General features: G+C 54.1%; 1 protein-coding gene across 1 annotated transcript in view; it reads left to right on the forward strand.

Moving 5' to 3' along the window:
• ABCA13 (ATP binding cassette subfamily A member 13) overlaps positions 1-19,122 on the forward strand; it is a 141,273-nt gene that overhangs the window by 55,434 nt on the left and 66,717 nt on the right. The window contains exons 17-24 of the mRNA XM_054726600.1: positions 5,854-6,048; positions 6,188-6,352; positions 7,347-7,524; positions 9,201-9,340; positions 13,546-13,659; positions 15,492-15,582; positions 17,339-17,515; positions 19,106-19,122. The exon at positions 19,106-19,122 is cut by the window's right edge and continues 290 nt beyond it. Coding sequence (XP_054582575.1) covers positions 5,854-6,048; positions 6,188-6,352; positions 7,347-7,524; positions 9,201-9,340; positions 13,546-13,659; positions 15,492-15,582; positions 17,339-17,515; positions 19,106-19,122 — 1,077 coding nt within the window. The remainder of the gene's footprint in view (positions 1-5,853; positions 6,049-6,187; positions 6,353-7,346; positions 7,525-9,200; positions 9,341-13,545; positions 13,660-15,491; positions 15,583-17,338; positions 17,516-19,105) is intronic.

Below are 19,122 nucleotides of genomic sequence, written 5' to 3' on the forward strand. Positions count from 1 at the left end.
CCTGTATGCAGCTGTGATCAAATTCCGTGTGGGACCTCCAGGCAGCGGGCAGCGACTGGCTAAGGAAGAGGCTGACTGCTTGGACAGGTCAGGCTCCCTCCAGGCCCTTTCCCATCAGGCTCTGGCCTTGGCTGGTGCTGCTGCCTGATCAAGCATGCTGCCACCAGGTGTCGCCGGCGCCCCATCTCGGGAGGGCGGTGCTCGGAGAAGGCTGTGCAGAGGGGACATGGCTGTGCAGGTGGCTGCCCGCTGATTGCTGCGTCCCTGCTCCCCCTCTGCCTCCCTGACAGTGGACGTCATTGTGGTCACCTAACTGCTGGACGGTTAGGCCGTGGGAGGCTGTTAGAAAGCTCGCATTCCTGCCCTTCAAGGAAACGGTGCACCTCCCCACTTGGAGCAGGGTGTGTGTCCGCAGACCCTGCACGCGCTCATGGTCGGTGAGGAGGCCACACTTGGGCTCTGGTTTTCTAGGTTGTCCCGTGGGCACCTGTGTGCCGCTGAGGCCACTGCTGACACCCGTCTCCCTGGACTCGGCACGGCCAGTCGGTTGTGCATTCGTCGCATTGGGCCCTCAGTCCAGCTGCTGGCCGCCCACAGGGAATACCTCTCCACGGAGAGAAGTAGGAGGGCCTCACTTGTCCACGTAGACGCGCCTTTCTGGCGGTGCCTCCAGAAGCTGGGCCGTCCCTGCTCTGAGCAGCATGGTTCTCTGGGTGGCAGCTAAGTCAGGACACGGGATGCTGAGAGGCACGTGTGGGTGACATGCGGTGCTGGGGACACCGCCGGGGATACATCTGTGTGCACTTAGGTAAATAGTTTTTTTTTTTTTTAAATAAATCTCTATTGTTCAGATTATTACAGTTGTTCCTCTTTTTCCCCCCCAGGGCTCCCCTCTACCCGGTTTCCACCCCACCCTCTGCCCTTATCTCCCCCGCACTGTCCTCATCCATAGGTGTACGATTTTTGTCCAGTCTCTTCCCGCACCTCCCACACCCCTTTCCCCCCAAGAATTGTCAGTCCACTCCCTTTCTATGCCCCTGATTCTATTATATTCACCAGTTTATTCTGTTCCTCAGATTTTTTATTCACTTGATTTTTAGATTCACTTGTTGATAGATATGTATTTGTTGTTCATAATTTTTATATTTACCTTTTTTTTTCTTCTTCCTCTTCTTAAAGAATACCTTTCAGCATTTCATATGATACTGGTTTGGTGGTGATGAACTCCTTTAGCTTTTTCTTATCTGTGAAGCTCTTTATCTGACCTTCAATTCTGAATGATAGCTTTGCTGGGTAGAGTAATCTTGATTGTAGGTTCTTGCTATTCATCACTTTGAGTATTTCTTGCCACTCCTTTCTGGCCTGCATAGTTTCTGTTGAGAAATCAGCTGGCAATCCTATGGGTACTTTCTTGTAGGTAACTAACTGTTTTTCTCTTGCTGCTTTTAATATTCTCTCTTTGTCTTTTGCTCTTGGCATTTTAATTATGATGTGTCTTGGTGTGGTCCTCTTTGGATTCTTTTTGTTTGGAGTTCTCTGCGCTTCCTGGACTTGTAAGTCTATTTGTTTCACCAGGTGGGGGAAGTTTTTGGTCATTATTTCTTCAAATAGGTTTTCAGTATCTTGCTCTCTCTCTTCTTCTGGCACCCCCATAATTCAGTTGTTGGTACACTTGAAGTTGTCCCAGAGGCTCCTTATACTATCTTCATATTTTTTTTTTCTTTTTTTCTTTTTTGCTTCTCCGGTTGGGTGTTTTTTGCTTCTTTATATTTCAAATCTTTGACTTGATTCTTGTGATCCTCTAGTCTGCTGTTGGATCTCTATATATTATTCTTTATTTCAGTCAGTGTATGCTTAATTTCTAGTTTGTCCTTTTTCATATCCTCGAGTGTCTCACTAAATTTATCGGCGGTTTCTAGAAGATTCTTGGAAAACCTTATAACCGTGGTTTTGAACTCTATATTCAGTAGTTTGCTTTCATCCATTTCTGTCATTTGTGACCTGTTTCTTTGTCTCCACATTTTGGCTGCTTCCCTGTGTTGATAGAGTGGCTTTGTGTGCTAGGTGTCCTATAGGGCCCAGTGGCTCAGCCTCCCCAGTTACCTGAGGTGGACACTCTTGGTGCACCCCTTTGTGGGCTGTGTGCACAGCCTTGTTGTAGTTAAGCCTTGATTGTTGTTGGTATCACTGGGAGAAATTGACCTCCAGGCCAACTGGCTGTGAGGACCAGCTGTGTGTATGCTGGGAGAACTTCTGTGCTGGAGACACCCTTATGGGGCAAGACTTGCTTCAGTGGGGCTTTGGTGCTCACTGAGTCTTCCCACTTAGTGTGACCCTATGGATCTGAGGAGTTGTAATCTGGATGGTCCTACTCTGACCACTGGGTACACTGGCTCTTGGATCTCCAAGGAGGTGCAAATTTAGCCTCTGTCTGAGGCCACCCAGCAGGAGCTGCGGAGAGATCTGCAGATTCCACTTCTTTGTTTGGGTTTTGGAGGTGCCCAGATGAGGCCCAGCTGTGAAGCAGTGCAAGCTGCTGTGGGGCCTTGGGCCTTCTTTTGGATGTTATGGGTCTCTCTGACTCAGCTGCAGTTTGTTAGGTAATTATAGATTGCAAAGGGCCAGGCCATTCATATGCAAAAGCCTCTGTGCACAGCTTGGGTTGGGGGGGGTCTCAGGGAATCGACAGGGCAAGAGCAAACAGCAATGGCTTCCCGTCAGCCCTGCCCTAAGAGGCCCCCGGGTCTCAGTGTCCCGTGGTAATTGTTGCAAGCACCTCTGAGAGAAAGCCGCCCTCGAGTTCCACCCGAAGCCAGACAGTCCAGTTTCTCCCCGTATGAGTCTGGTCCCCAGAGTCTCGCCTGGAACTGGAGTTCAGAGCAGCCGGGAGCTTGTGTCTCCCTCCTGATTGAAAAAGACAACCGCGTACTCAGTTGCCAGCCCTTCCCGTGCACGCGCCTCTGTACCTCCGCACTTTACTTCTGCAGCTCCTCTGAGTCTCAGTGTGCTTTTCTCTTTCCTTCTAGTTGTAGAATTTCCACTCAGCCATCCTTCCCGTGGTTCTGGATGATGTCCGTTTTGTCTTTTAGTTGTAGTTTTCAAGTGGTTGTGTGAGGCAGCAATGTCAGGTGTTTACCTATGCCACCATCCTGGTTTCTCCGGTAAATAGTTTTGAACCTCACTTTCAGGGTTTGCATTGATCTCTGCAAAAGTGCTTGCTATTCTGGCCAGTGATTCTAACTGTCAGCTTCTTTTTTTAAATTCTCACCCGAGGATCTTTATTGATTTTAGAGAGAGAAAAGGAGATAGATAGCCACATAGAGAGAAACATCCATGTGAGAGAGAAACATTGATGGATCGGCTGCCTCCCTATGTGCACTGAAAGGGGGTCAAATCTGCAGCCTTTTGGTGCACAAGATGTTGCTCCAACCAACTGAGCCACCTGGCCAGGGCCCTTCAGGTATTATTTTTTTAATTAAAAAAATATATTTTATTGATTTTTTACAGAGAGGAAGGAAGAGTGATAGAGAGTTAGAAACATCGATCAGCTGCCTCCTGCACACCTCCTACTGGGGATGTGCCCGCAACCAAGGTACATGCCCTTGACCGGAATCGAACCTGGGACCCTTCAGTCCGCAGGCAGACGCTCTATCCACTGAGCCAAACCGGTCAGGGCCCTTCAGGTATTTTTAATCCCATCACTTCTCCACCTTCTGGAGAAGGTCAGGGTGTGTCTGCACCTTGAGCCCCCTGTGAAAAATTGGTTAATTAGGTCTGGACATACCTGACATGTCCCCTCACAGGTTGAAAATGTCCTTCCGCACATCCCAGTCATTGTGGGGTTCATTTAAATGTTGGCTTGGCTGGGCTGCAGCACCCAGATATTTGGTCAAACACCAAACTGAATGTCTGTGAGAAGGTATTTTTAAAGATGAGATTAACCTTTAAATGGAGAAACTTTGAGTGAAGCAGGCAGCCCTCCTTAGTGGGGGTGGGCCACATCCAATCAGTTGAAGGGCTTCAGAAGAAAGACTGGATGGCTCTGGGCCTGAGCTGCAGCATCAGCTATGCCTGGGGTCGCCTCCTTTCTGGTCCTTGATTGTGCAAGCCAGTTCCTTAAAAATATCTCTACGTGTTGTAGACACATCCTATTGGTTGTATGTCTCTGGAGAGCCCTAACCTTAACTGTTCTATTTCTTCAGCATTTGGGACATTTTGTGATGTGATATGAAAGCATCTGATGAGTTCTGCCTGCTGTCAGGCTCCTGGTAATTGAACAGTCACTTGTGGTGTTGAAGGCCCTTGCTGGGTCAAACATTTCACAGAAGTTGTACCTGTCAGAGTAGGAGCACAGACAGGAAGCTCATGTCTGTAAAATCTGACTGTTGCTTGATGACCTGTTATATTTCTAAGGTCATTAATTGAAAGCTACACCCACACAGAGAGCAGCTCAGCTCCTCTGAGGGTGTTATCCTACCTAATAAAATAGTAATATGCAAATTTACCGCACCTTCGCTACACCCAAGCCAGCCCACCAGCCAAAGCCACACCCACCAGCCAATCAGGGCGAGTATGCAAATTACCCAACAAAGATGGTGGTTAATTTGCATATGCTGAGGGAGGGAGGAGTGAAGACTGAAGACAACTTAGAAGGAAGAGGGAGGAAAAGCAGAAAGCAAGGTGGCTGCCAGAGGGAAAGCCCGGGCGGGGTGGGGCGGGGTGGGGCGGGGCGGGGCGGGGTGGGGCAGGGTGGAGCGGGGCGGGTGGCAGCGGCTCGCGGGTGCAGGCGTGGCGGCCACAAAGGCGGCGGCAGCAGCAGCGCAGGCGGCCGCAGCAGCCGCTTGCAGGATTCTTCTTGCAAATGGGCTACTAGTTTATATATATAAAAGGCTAATATGCTAGGTGTCTGACCATCCGACTGGTCGCTATGATGCTCACTGAACACCAGGGGGCAGACGCTTAATGCAGGAGCTGCTGAGCGGCAGTGACTTGGTAGTGGTGATTCTCGGGTGACACACCCCAAAACCAGAGAGGAGGGTGCCCAATTCCTCGCGGGGCTGTGCGAGTCCACCTTTGGCTGTGGGTTATGTTGTTGCTGGGTCACTGTCAGCCCTGAATTTGGTTCACTGCACACTTGCATTTGCATTCCACACCCTGTACGACAGCAACTTTGCAGAGTGCCCTCTCACACTCTGGATCCCTCAGGGGATGTCGGAGAGCTGGTTTTGACCTGATCCCTGCAGGCCAGGCTGAGGGACCCCACCTGCCGGAGGGAACCCGCTCACTCTGCAGACACTGGGGAGGGACTGTGGGAGGTTGGCTCCAGGTTGTGTCTGGCCCATCTCACCCAGTCCCACCCCACCAGCCACCGTCTAATGAATTTCCTTAGTCACTTATAACCTAGATCAAACTCAGGTCCTCCTCAGCCCCTCCTTCTGGCTTTGTTTGCTTTTCCTTTTCAAAAATTATAACAAGCTCAGAACTCTGGTTTTCAGTTTGCAAAAGGAGGAGGAGAAACACAGTTTCTCACTGATAACTGTGCAGAGTGAGAGGGATAAACCTACAGCAGGAGCTGAGGCTGAACGTGAAGAACAAGCCGCAAGCGCTCCATCTGAGAGCAGCCAGGGTTGGGGGGCTGGGGGCGGGGCGGGCAGCGGCGAGTGCAGGACGGTGGTCATGTGCTGCCCTTGAGTCATCAGAGGGCAGAAACGTTTTCGTCCAGATGTGTGAGGGGAACAGGTGGGCTCGTGTGTCTCCAGGTGAACCCCCGCATTCAGGGTGTTGGGTGCTCAGGCTACCCCCCGAGTGGGGCTGCACAGCTGGGGTGCATCCGCTCAGACCCTCCTCCACCAGGTCCTGTCCGGCGCCCTGACGGTGGCTCTGTCCGGGAGATGTGACCAGGATGTGCTGCGTCTCCTGCTGGCCTTTCCTGAGGACGGGAAGGCTTGGTTGGCCACTAGGGAGCTGTGTGGCCTGCCCGGGGCCAGAGTGTACTCTCTGCTTGTGTCCACGAGTCGCCACCTGGACCTGCGCAGCTTCATTTACAAGGTGAGGTGCCGCTGGCGTGGCCTGTGACGTCTGTGGCTGCCTCTGGGGGCGGGGAGAGGTCAGGAGAGAACTAGAGCTCAGATGACGCCGGAGAGGGCAAGTGTGGTGTGGTGATTCGTGTTGTGTGTTTCCCTTCGAGACGCTGATGCCGGCGGAAGCCAAGGGCCTGCTCAGCTCCCTGCTGGGCGTCGTCTCCAGGCTCAGCCACCTGCTCCCCAGAGCCAGCCACGTCCTGGCATACCTGCCCCAGTTTCTTCACACCCCGAACATCACCGCCTTGCTGGACCTGCCCGACTCTCTGCAGGTGTGTGTTTGATCTGGGCCTCAGGGGAGCCTTCAGACGTGCTGGGCCTTCGGTCCTTCTGCCTGTATTTCTTTTGCCACATCTCGTCCTGCCCAGACCACAGGATGCAGGAAAGGAAGCCCTTTGAAGGGCTCTGGAGGCAGCAGCACGACAAAAAGCAAGGCCTGGCGTCTCTGAGAAGGAGGCTGGGCCGTTCGAGCCTGGTCCGCGCAGGCGCAAATGAGGTTCCGGGGCCTATTGGCCTAAGTCAGAGAGGAATTTGCTTTCACAAACCTTAACCCTTTGCACTTGCTTGCTTTTTTTCTCGATTCCTTTATTCTACTCGGGATTTAATTTTTTAAATACCCCAGATTTTACAAAGTGCGGCAGTAGAATAAAAAACTGGAGTTTCTTTTCATATAAACTTATTTATTTGGATTTTTTTATATTTCAAATTATTGATACATTCAAAGAGTAATTTGCACTCGACATCTGAGTGCAAATTAAAGCAGTTCCTCACATGTAAACAATTGGCATACAAATTACAGATCATTTCTGCAAATACAGGAAAACTCGAATGAGGTTAGTGGTGTGATACTTGTCTTTGCTTCAACTCTCTCTGCCTGGGATGGAGCTGACTGGGAGGGAATGTGTGGGGGTATGGGCATGGGGTGCAGGAATTGGCAGATGGTAGAGTGCGTCCTCAGAGCTGCCCATCAGCCAGGGGACAGTTTGGGGAGCCGTCAGTGCTGGGCAGTTTGGCAGTAGAGACCACACTGAGCGTTAGTCTGTGTTAGCGATATTTGTTCATCGCTGGGCAGGCATTGGCTGTGTGTGTGGCCCTCCCCCCGTGGTGGTTTGCACGGGTTTTGCAGGACAGAACGGGCCTCGGCAGGGACTGCGCCCTCTGACTAGTCGCCGTCTGTTTTCAGTGGGAGGAGAGGGGTGCTTCCACAGGGCCGAGGGCATCGCTCCAAGTCACTGCTCACTGAAGTGTGTCTCCACGTGCTTTCAGGCTTCACCCCGGGCCCCGGCCGAAAGTTCAGCCTTCGGCTCTTTCCAGGCTGTGGTGACGACGGTTTGCCAGGAGCAAGAGTCTTTTCTTAGCAACTCTAACATGTTCCTTAACTTGCCCAGAGTTAACGAGCTCTTGGAAAGTGACAAAGAAAAATTCAACATTCCTGAAGACTCAAGTAAGAAAACTGTAACCCATGTTTGCTTAGATTAATTTGCATATTAACCATTTGCTTTGCTTTATACAAAATACTTTGTGTAGGAGGTTGGCAAGGAATGTCTTTTCCACCCTCTAACTTTTATCCTTCCTTTTTATTGGAATTTTAAATTTTCAGTTACAGTTGACATTCAATATTACCGTATTTTCCAGTGTATAAGATGACATTTTAACCCAGGAAAGTCTTCTCAAAAGTCGGGGGTCTTATATGCTGGAAAATATGGTAGGTTAGAAAAATCTCTGACAATGTATATCAGATTGCTTAAAACCCAAATACCGATTTTCCGGCGTATAAGACCCCCGACTTTTGAGATTTTCCTGGGTTAAAAAGTCATCTTATATGCCAGAAAATACGGTATATCAGTTTCAGGTGTATAGCATGGTGATTAGACATTTATATAATTTATGAAGTGATTCCCTCCCTCCTTACCTCTCCATTAGTCCAGTGTCCACCTGGCACCACAGATGCAAAATTATCAACAAAACATTAACAGATCAAACTCAGCAATATATTAAAAAGAAAATACCCATGATCAAGTGGGATTCATTCCTGGAATGCAAGGTTGGTTCAATATCTGCAAATCAATTGACATGATACACCACATAAACAAAATGAAAATGATATGATCATACCAATTGATGCAGAAAAAGCATTTGACACGATTCAGAACCCATTCATGACAAACACTGTCAGCAAAGTATCCTTCCTTTCCAGTCAGGCTGCCCAGCATAAACACGAATATGTCTCTTATGAAATCAGAGTCGCTCCTGTCTACATTAAGCTTATAATTTAAAGTGTAAGTTGTTAAAATGCCAGAGCAAGCTCTATAATTCATGCTTTAAATTCATTATGTACTCACGCTCTTACTCTACATTTTATGGGATTATTTCTATCGAGTTTATAGTACTTTTTGAGTAAAAAAACTTGTTTTTCTTTTCACCTGGTGAATGTGGAAGGAAATAACTACAACTGTGCTCTTCATACTTGGGTGTCAGGAATTAGGGATCGACGCTGAGAGAGCATTTCCATTTCCCATGCTCTCTTCAGGGGCCATGCACTAGGGACGGGAGCACTCACACCAGCTTCAGGCCTGACAACACTTGACTCCTAATCGCTATGGCGATACAGGCTCTGCCTTCATTCCTACCTGTGGTTGAGTCCAGCAAACCCGCACCGCACCACCGTGAGGAATAGAGGATCTGAGTGAAAACAAGGCAATTTCACATATCAAAGGAGTAAATGCCACAGCTCTGTCTAGTGCCGCACAGAAGATTCAGCTAACTTTATTTAAAAAGCCTGTGCTGGTCCCCAAACCATAGCAGGCTCTCTGGACTAGGAGCTGGGCTTCCCTTTCTTCAGGTGTCCCTGCCAGCCCTGGTGCTCTCGTCGATAGCTCAGTTTGACATGTGAAGGTCACACTTCCGTTTCTTTCAAACATCAATGAGAAGGTGGTACCTGAGGCTTCTCATGAGACAAGAGCCACTAAACACAGTCAAGAACCGCATTCCGGAGTCTCCGCCCCGATGCAGACTTGGGTCACTCACTCACGGAAAGCGAGGCGCATGGATATGCAAATGAGTCCCCCACTCACCTGGGCATCCCATCTTGGTAACACTTTCTGTTTTTAATTGCGACAGCACCATTTTGCTTGAAGCTTTACCAGGAAATACTACAGTCTCCAAATGGCGCTTTGGTGTGGTCCTTCCTAAAACCTGTACTACATGGGAAAATACTGTACACACCCGACACCCCGGCCGTGAAGAAGGTCATCCGGAAGGTAAGCTGTGTGGACGAGGGTCTGATGAGCCACACGAGCAGTGCTTCTGGAAGGAACCTTTAAAGAGACTGAACGTCATGATCACGCGTGTGGGATTCCCTAGGGTTTCTTAGGTTGATTACAGCTTATTCTGGCCAGTTCCCCGTCCTGCGGCCGTTACAGTGGGATCTGCAGTCATGCTCTGAGGGGACACTGAGGCAGGAGGTGTTGGGTGCAGTAGCTAGCCAGGTGCGGATGGACGGACAGGAGGCCGGGTCGCTAGCGCGGGCAGAGGAGCACGGGTGCTGGTCCGCGGGTTGTGCATCTGGTGACAGAAGTGGCCTCTGGGCGTGCTGTCGGGGTAGGCGGGGCTGCCCGGGTTCCCTGCGAGCTGGGCTGCACCCGAGGGCGAGGGCGAGGGCGAGGGCGAGGGCGAGTGCGAGGGCGAGGGCGAGGGCGAGGGCGAGCGCAGCGGAGGCACCGCGCCTGTGAAATGCTTGATTCCCTTCCATGTGCTGACTCCTCAGCGCTGACCACGGCAGGACTTACCGCCCGCACGTGCACTTTCCTTGAGATCCGTGTTGTGCTTTCTTGGGGTCTTGTTCTGGTCCACGGCGTCTGAGCCTGCGGCGCCTTTAGGTCACCACAGAGGATGCGGTGACTCCTGTGCAGATCCGAGGAGGGGCGAGCGCTCAGGACGGACTCCCGCCTCCAGCAGCATCACCTGGCCGAGGCTCCACGCTTCCCGGAGGGGGTGTCGCAGAGGCTGCGGCAGACCCCTCCTTTCCTGCGTGGCTCTCAGCTCAGGGATGCTTTTCTTTTCAGGGACTGCTTTTGCTTTCGCTAATTTTGAGTGTGTTTCGTAACTTCTGTGTCTACCTTGAAAATGTAATTTGGAGGCGTATTTACCAAAAGCCTGCACTCCCGTGGCAAAGTGAGTGAGCTGGGTCGGTGGTGGCGTGAGCCCTCCCGAGCTCTGCGCGACCGAGGCCAGTGTGCGCGGCACCGCCGGGCCCAGCTTGGCTGACACGGAGCTCTCGGGTTGTGTCTTTCCCTCGAAAGTGTAGCTTCTCCTTCGTTGCCCACTGACCTTCACTTTCGCAGAGCAGAGACCTGAAACCACATGAGATTTTCTTCCTCCTTCTAAAGCGCCTGGTGCTTATGCTGCTGCTTTTAACCGGCGTTCCCAGCTCCGGAAGCATGCTGGGCACGTCCTATGGCTGTGCTGGGTCAGAGGCGGCGTCGAAGTCCACAGGCTCGGATGCTGTGGGGTGGCGAGCGCCTCCTGTGGTTAGACGCGCTCTCGGGACGCCTCCCCCGGCTCTGCACCCTCCTCGCTGGGTCTGGTCTCTGTCTGACCGTCTCCAATTGTCCCTTTCTTCTCCCCCTCGGCTCTCCCCGGAGGCGGGGCGGGCTCGTACCCAGGTGAGCTCTGCACGGCTTGTCTTGCTGGTCCAGGACCCCCACGCTGTCCCACGCCGCCCCGCTCCGTCCCGTTCTTGTCCAACGGCAGCCTGGTGGTGGTCTTCAGGCAGTGTCTCCTCATGGCCGGCGGCCCCCGCCTCACCACCTGCTCCTCTCTCCCTTCCCACGAAGATCCAAAGTCAGTGTTTCCACCATTTCTCCCGCCTTCATGAAGTCACTTTCAGATAAAGGCCGTTACTCCGATCTCACACTGGCCTCACCTTTTAGAGGGAGGATCTTTTCTTTTTTCTTTTCTTTTTTTTTGCAGTTGTTTTCTGATTGTGATTATTTTTTTTTATTGTTTAAAGTATTACACATAGTAGTACATATATCTCCTTTTTTCCCCCCATTGACCTCCCCCGGCCTCCCTACCCCGTGTCGCATGCCCTCATCCCACCCCTCCAGTGTCTTGTGTCCATTGATGTGCTTATATGCATGCAGACAAGTCCTTTGGTTGATCTCTTTCCCCCGCTCCCCAACACTCCCCAGCCTTCCCGCTATAATTTGACAGTCTGTTCGGTGCTTTACTGCCTCTGTATCTATCTTTTTGTTCATCAGGTTATAATGTTCTTTATTTTCCATAAATGAGTGAGATCATGTGATATTTATCTTTCTCTGACTGGCTTATTTCACTTAGCATAATGCTCTCTAGTTCCATTCATGCTGTTGCAAATGGTAAGAATTCCTTCTTTTTTACAGCAGCGTAGCATTCCATTGTGTAGATGTACCACAGTTTTTAATCCACTCGTCTGCTGATGGGCACTTAGGCTGTTTCCAGATCTTAGCTATGGTAAAGTGTGCTGCTATGAACATAGGGGTGCATATATCTTTTCTGATTGGTGTTTCTAGTTTCTTGGGATATATTCCTAGAAGTGGTATTACTGGGTCAAATGGCAGTTCCATTTTTAGTTTTTTTAGGAAACTCCATCCTGTTCTCCATAGTGGCTGCACCAGCAGTGCACAAGGGTTCCTTTTTCTCTGCATCCTCTGCATCCTCGCCAGCACTTGTCGTTTGTTGATTTGCTGATGATAGCCATTCTGACAGGTGTGAGATGGTACCACATTATTGTTTTGATTTGCATCTCTTGGATAATTAGTGACTTTGAGCATACTATCTAATAAAAGAGTAATATGCAAATTGACCATCACTCCAACACACAAGATGGCTGCCCCCATGTGGACACAAGATGGCCGCCACAAAATGGCCTGCAGGGGAGGGCAGTTAGGGGTGACCAGGCCTTCAGGGGAGGGCAGTTAGGGGTGACCAGGCCTTTAGGGGAGAGCAGTTAGGGGTGACCAGGCCTGCAGTGGAGGGAAGTTAGGGGCAATCAGGCTGGCAGGGGAGCAGTTAGGCATCAGTCATGCTGACAGGGGAGTAGTTAGAAGGTGATTAGGCTGGCAGGCAGAAGTGGTTAGGGGCAATCAGGCTGGCAGGCAGGCGAGCAGTTGGGAGCCAGCAGTCCTGGATTGTGAGAGGGATGTCCAACTGCCTGTTTAGGCCGGATCCTACCGGGATCAGGCCTAAACGGGCAGTCAGACATCCCTTGAGGGGTCCCAGATTGGAGAGGGTGCAGGCTGGGCTGAGGGACACCACCACCCTGTGCACGAATTTCATGCACCGGGCCTCTAGTGTTTTCATATGTCTCTTGGCCTTCCTTCTGTCTTCTTTTGAAAAGTTTCTATTTAGGTCCGTTGCCCATTTTTTATTGGATCATTTATCTTCCTTTTATTAAGTTGTATGAGTTCCTACAGGGAGGATCTGTTCATGGTCCACTGGTACTTCCCCTGGAAATGGGGGTCACACTCACCCAGAGTGGGAAGGTGGAGGGAGAAGTGGAGCCCACAGCCTCCGTCACTGCCAAGGTGTCGGGCAGCTCAGCAGGGGGCGGGGGGCGCAGATGCAGGACCAGGAAGGGGATGCACTGGGGACGCGCTCCCAGCTCTGTGCCCAGCTGGAGTGCCACCCTGGGAGCAGGGTCTGGTTGGGAGCCAAATGGATGGCAGGAAGCACCCTCTCCTCAGGGTGGTGGCTGCCTTTCATCCCCGACCTGGGTGACCTGTGACCCCAGGCGATGCAATCGGACTCCCAAACCCTCCTTAATCTTCTCTCTTTGGCATTTAGAATATTTTCAATATTAAAAACATGATGTGGCAATAGACGTTTTGTGGATACAGCTTTATGTTTTATGTACATTATTTCCTAAGGATCGAGTTTTTTATCTTGAGAGAAGAAGGCATGGGCTTTATTTTGAGGGTCAGGGCCTGTTTTTACGATACCGATTTATTTTACTAAAACCGTGTGCTGGCTACCCCGCAGCAGCAGTGGGCGAGCGCACAGCGCTTCACTCCGCTCAGCAGGGCCGGGAGTCGCTAATAGTGGGTTTTTAAGGAGGAAGCGAAGGCTGGCATTAATTTAGTCAGCCAAGGTGGATCGGAGGCATTTACTGTTCTAGACAGTGAGGTCAACATGGGGACCCCATGGGGAACAGGTGGGGAAACTGAGGGGAACAGGTGGGGGACCCCAAGAGGAACAGGTGGGGGACCCTGAGGAGGACAGCAAGGGCACCCTGAGGTGGACAGGTAAGTGGGTGGAGGAGTCTGGGCGAGAGGTCTCGGGGACACACTTCAGACCCGAGGGCCTGGAGGGGGGCACCTGGCAGACCTGCGCTCGGGATCCAGCACTTCCCGCTCATCTCTGCGGGCGCCACAGCTGACCTCTTCCAGCTGAGACGGAGGCATAACCAGCTGTGCTCTGTTTGCAGGCTAATCACACTTTTGTGTTTGTGGACAAGCTGAGGACTTTATCCAAGACACTGCTGAGCATAGCCAGCAGTTCCCAGAGCAGTGGGCACGGCCAGATGCTCGGGCAGCTGCAGGTGAGCGTGCTCCTCGCTGAGGGGCTGGGGAGCGTGTGCCGGGAGGGTGTCCAAGAGAAGGGTCTGCAGTCGCCTCGGCGCGGCTTTCCCAGCTGCCTGATGATACTGACGCACAATTGGACATGCACGAGAACTTTTTGTAAAGATCAAGCATTTTGCCCACCATGCAAGGTATCTATGCTAATAAAAGCGTAATATGCTAATTAGACCGGACGTCCTTCCGGACGAAGCCTGGGCTGTGAGGGAAGCCTGGGTCCCAGGTGCCTGCTGGCGGCCAGAGGGAAACAGGGTTCTGGGTGCCAGAGGGAAGCCGGTGCCGGCAGCCGGGGGAAGGAAGGCCTCCTCTTGCATGAATTTCGTGCATCGGGCCTCTAGTTAATAATTCATTAATAGTTATCCAAGCTTTATGCTCCATATTAACGTACTGCTTTTTTTGGTGGTTTGTATACTTTCCAACTGTGGGTCTGTTAATGACCATTTCCTAATATTCTGTGCTGAGTGCGTAATATATTCCAAGGTCAGCGGGCTGCGGGGTAAAAGGAGCCGTCCTTGGAGCCTGCAGCCAGTCAGGGAGGTCACGCCCTTGGGGCGTATGTGCCGCTCTGACTGACGCGTGTCCTTTAGATGAGAAACAGGCCACCTCTTTCTTCGTGTTGGTTATTTCTCGTGCCCAGGTGAGCAGTTCAGGTGATGAGAGCAGGAGCTCGGGGGCCGGTCATCTGGTTTCCCTCCAGCCCCTGCGCTGTGACCGGGGCTGGTCCCTGGACCGCTCTGTGCCGGGTTCCCGCTGGTGACGAGGAAGTAGTGGTCAGCAGCTGTGAATGACGCGGGCGTGTGAAGCACGCGGAGCAGTGTTGGGCGGGCAGGCTGTGCCCCCTGTCCGGTCCCTGCAGAGCAGATGCCAGGAGGGGGTAGCACGTGCGAGATTGCATCACGGAACACCTGGCTGTTAGAGCAGAGGAGGCGGGAGCAGGAGGGAGGGCGGAGCATCCACGCCAGAGGGCGTGCAGGTCTGACCCTGGCGGAGAGAGGGAGGGATGTGGCAGCAGCGTTGGGGACGGCCCTGCCCATAGGGACCGACCCGCCGTCGAGCCACAGTCGGGCGTCAGCGGTCCCGGTCAGAGGAGCCCTGCTCGGGGCTGGGCTGGGGTGTGGCCCTGGGCCGGGAGCCAGCGCGGCAGGTGCAGCTCTGGGCGAACTGGGGTGGGCATCCTGGTGGTGGAACGGGTGGCACAGCTGTGTGGCGCTGGCCGTTGCTGGGACACCTTCTTCTGCAGTTGGTTTGCTCAGGACTAACTCGCTGACACGGGAATCAGGCCGCGTTTCTGTAGTGAGTCGGGGTGAGTAGTTGAGGCTTGGGTGAGGGGTGGGGGGCTGCGAGAGTGCCCCACCTGAAGGTGAGGAGAGCATCCTGGAGCAGGTGAGGCGGGGCGGACATAGTCGGGAAAGAGGAACGGCAGGGGACTGTGGAAGGAGCCTGGAGGCTCAGAGCGTCACAGGGTTCAGGGTTCGGGAAGTGCTGGCCCTTCTTCACGTTGTGCCTGCGGGAAAGGCCGGGCAGGGCTGTAGGAAATCTGCCCGGAGTCACGCTCCGTGCGTCTGACTTTCCGTATCGGCCAGTGACGGTCCTCCCCTCGGCGGTCACGGCTGTTCCTTCTGCTTCCGAGGCGAAGTCTGTCGCCTTCTCCGTGGCTCGCGGGGTGTGCAGGCCTCTTTCAAGATGACTCACGTGATGTGCCTTTTTCTTGAACGACAGTAAACGGAGTGAACCACCCAGCATCATCACAGAAAAAGCGATGCCGTTGTTTTTGTTAAACTACGTTTTCCTTTAGGAAGTCCTGAGAAACAAATTCCTAAGAAACTTTGTGGAGAGCCAGTTACACATCAACGTAGACAAACTGACTGAGAAGCTGCAGACGTATGGTAAGTGTGTGTGAGTGTGTGGGTGTGTGAGTGTGTGTGAGTGTGTATGTGAGCATGGATGTGTGTGTGTGTGTGTGAGTGTGGATGTGTGAGTGTGTGTGTGTGTGAGCGTGGATGTGTGAGTGTGTGTGAGTGTGTATGTGAGCATGGATGTGTGTGTGTGAGTGTGTGTGTATGTGTGTGTGTGAGTGTGGATGTGTGTGTGTGTGAGTGTGTGTGCGTGTGTGTGTGTGAGTGTGTGTGTGTGTGTGTGTGGGTGTGGGTGTATGAGACTGAGTGTGAATGTGTGTGTGTGAGTGGATATGTGTGTGTGTGTGTGTGTGAGCGTGAATGTGTGTGTGAGAGAGTGTGTGTGAGCGTGGATGTATGTGTGAGAGTGTGTGTGTGTGTGAGCATGTGTGTGTGAGTGTGTGTGAGAGTGTGTGAGCGTGGATGTGTGTGTATGTGTGAGTGTGGGTATGTAAGTATGTAAGTGTGTGGGTGTATGAGACTGTGTGAATGTGTGTGTGTGAGTGGATATGTGTGAGTGTGTGTGTGTGAGCGTGGATGTGTGTGTGTGAGTGTGTGAGCGTGGATGTGTGTGTGAGTGTGTGTGAGTGTGGGTATGTAAGTGTGTGGGTGTGGGTGTATGAGACTGAGTGTGAATGTGTGTGTGTGAGTGGATATGTGTGAGTGTGTGTGTGTGAGCGTGAATGTGTGTGTGAGAGTGTGTGTGTGTGAGCGTGGATGTGTGTGTATGTGTGAGTGTGGGTATGTAAGTATGTAAGTGTGTGGGTGTATGAGACTGTGTGAATGTGTGTGTGTGAGTGGATATGTGTGTGTGTATGAGTGTGAATGTGTGAGCATACATGCGTGTATGTGTGTGTATGTGAGTGTAGTTGTGTGCATGTACGTGTGTGTGTAGTGGGTGTATAAAAACATGCTGGTGTGTTTTCATGCATGTTCACTGCTCGGACTTTCTTCATAAAGTCCTGAGCCAGAGTCTGTGTGGGTCCTGTTGAGGAGCGAGGCCTGGGGAGCGTGGGGAGACCCCTGTGCGGTGAGCATTGCAGTGACGAGGGGAGGGCCCTCCGCCACTCACACCACCTGTGGGGACACCGTGATGGACTTCTGGGGTCTGGTGGCCTCTCCTGCTGTGGGGCCCCGGCCAGAGCAGACCTGGGGGCTTGATGCCTCCACACCCCTGCCCCTACGATTCTGAGCCCTCGGCGATTGTTTTCCGGGCCTGGGCTGTGTTCTCTCCTGTGACCCAGCTCCTCCTCAAACCAGAGCCAGTCACTGAGCCCTCGTGGAGTCTCGTCCTGAAAAATGTTTGATGTTCGGCCTCCATGGCCGAGATGCTGCCAATGCTACCCTGCTGCGCCGACGCGCCCGCCCGGGGCCGCCCACCAGGGGCCGCAGTGCAGCGGGCTGGCCTCCGTAACTGTCTGCAGGCTCAGCCTTGCAGAGGAGCTGCTGCCACAGGCCTGGGCTCCAGGCCCGGACTTACTCTCCGCCCCCTGCCCCACGTGCCCAGCCTCTGCTGACGGGACCGTTTCTTTCCACTCCCAGGCAGTGCGGTGCCATGGGAGGCATGTGGAAGGTGGAGGCACACTCAGCTGACAGCAGCAGAGCTAGCTTGTCAACAGAACTGGGTCTGGGGTAGCGCCGCCTGCAGGAACGTGGCTGCGTGTCCCTGCGTTTGTAGTGTCCGCCGTGGGGACGGCAGGCGCTGTGCTGGGGGAAGCTGCCATGTCCCTGTGCTCGCTGTCCTCAGCAGGGGGCCTGGGCCGGATGCTGAGCCGCTTGGGCGCCGCCAACCTCCTCTCCCTGGGCCACTCGCTGGTCAACCTGTCCTCCTGTGTGCTGCTGGACCGCTTCCAGGGGCTGCCGTCAGCCGCCGCCCTGGAGGCCACCGCCCACGGGCTCATGCAGCACAACAGCTTCTTGGCCAGTAAGTGTCCAGTGGCAAACCATGCTCACGGGGGCCCGCGCCAACACGTCCCTCCCCGAGCTGGGACCGGGGACGACACGTCCCTCCCCGAGCTGGGACCCGGGACGACACGTCCCTCCCCGAGCTGGGACCCGGGACGACACGTCCCTCCCCGAGCTGACCGGGGACGTCTCTCCCCGGCTGGGACGGGACGACCGTCCCTCCCCGAGCTGGGACCCGGGACGACACGTCCTCCTCCCTGAGCTGGGACCCGGGACGACACGTCCCTCCCCGAGCTGGGACCCGGGAGCGACACGTCCTCCCGAGCTGGGCGACGTCCCTCCCCGAGCTGGGACCCGGGACGACACGTCCCTCCCCGAGCTGGGACCCGGGACGACACGTCCCTCCCCGAGCTGGGACCCGGGATGACACGTCCCTCCCCGAGCTGGGACCCGGGACAACACGTCCCTCCCTGAGCTGGGACCCGGGACAACACGTCCCTCCCTGAGCTGGGACCGGGATGACACGTCCCTCCCCGAGCTGGGACCCGGGACGACACGTCCCTCCCCGAGCTGGGACCCGGGACGACACGTCCCTCCCCGAGCTGGGACCCGGGACGACACGTCCCTCCCCGAGCTGGGACCCGGGACGACACGTCCCTCCCTCCCCGAGCTGGGACCCGGGACGACCCGTCCCTCCCCGAGCTGGGACCCGGGAGGACACGTCCCTCCCCGAGCTGGGACCCGGGAGGACACGTCCCTCCCCGAGCTGGGACCCGGGACGACACGTCCCTCCCTCCCCGAGCTGGGACCCGGGACGACACGTCCCTCCCCGAGCTGGGACCGGGATGACACGTCCCTCCCCGAGCTGGGACCCGGGACGACACGTCCCTCCCCGAGCTGGGACCCGAGACGACACGTCCCTCCCCGAGCTGGGACCCGGGACGACACGTCCCTCCCCAGGACAACACGTCCCGCTCCCTGAATGTGCCTCCTGTGGCTCAGAGAGAAGCGGCCTCTCCCAGCAGGGCTCTGCCTGAGGAAGGGTGGCCGGGCCTGAGCTGTCACCCTTGGCCAGGGCTGTCCCTGCACCTGTCGTACTGGGTTCCCCTGTGGCTTTAGGGTGAAGTCTCACAGGACAAATTACATTTTTCCTGATTAAAGTTCTCCCATTTTTATCAGTTTCCTGACACCTGGGGGCGGGGGTGGGGGGGGAGGACAGCGGCCGGTTCTGCCCATCTTGCGACGGTTCACTTGTTTACGGTAAACCCCATGTTCTCAGGCGCGATGTGGACAGAGCGAAGGCGCGCAGAGCACCTCCTGTGTCACCGAGCAGTGACGCCCCAGGACGTCAGTGCTTAGGAATGCCCTGGGTCCCAGAGAGGGAAGTCCCCAGAAATGCAAAGCCACCCGTTTCTGCGCGTTGGGGTGCCGCTGTGCGGGTTCACTACCGTGAAAGGGGGACGGCCGAGGAGTCGGAGGCCTTGGGCCCGTTGCCCCCGCTGCCCGTGCGACGCGGGTGACAGACGCACCCCCCCCCCAGCCCCTCCTCTCCTGGGCCTCCCTGCGGGCTGCTCCGGTGGTGACGGCCTGTTGTCCGTCTGTCCCTCAGGCGTCATCTTCAACAGC

Source organism: Eptesicus fuscus, chromosome 14, assembly GCF_027574615.1.
Source record: "Eptesicus fuscus isolate TK198812 chromosome 14, DD_ASM_mEF_20220401, whole genome shotgun sequence".
Classification (NCBI taxonomy): Eukaryota; Metazoa; Chordata; class Mammalia; order Chiroptera; family Vespertilionidae; genus Eptesicus; species Eptesicus fuscus.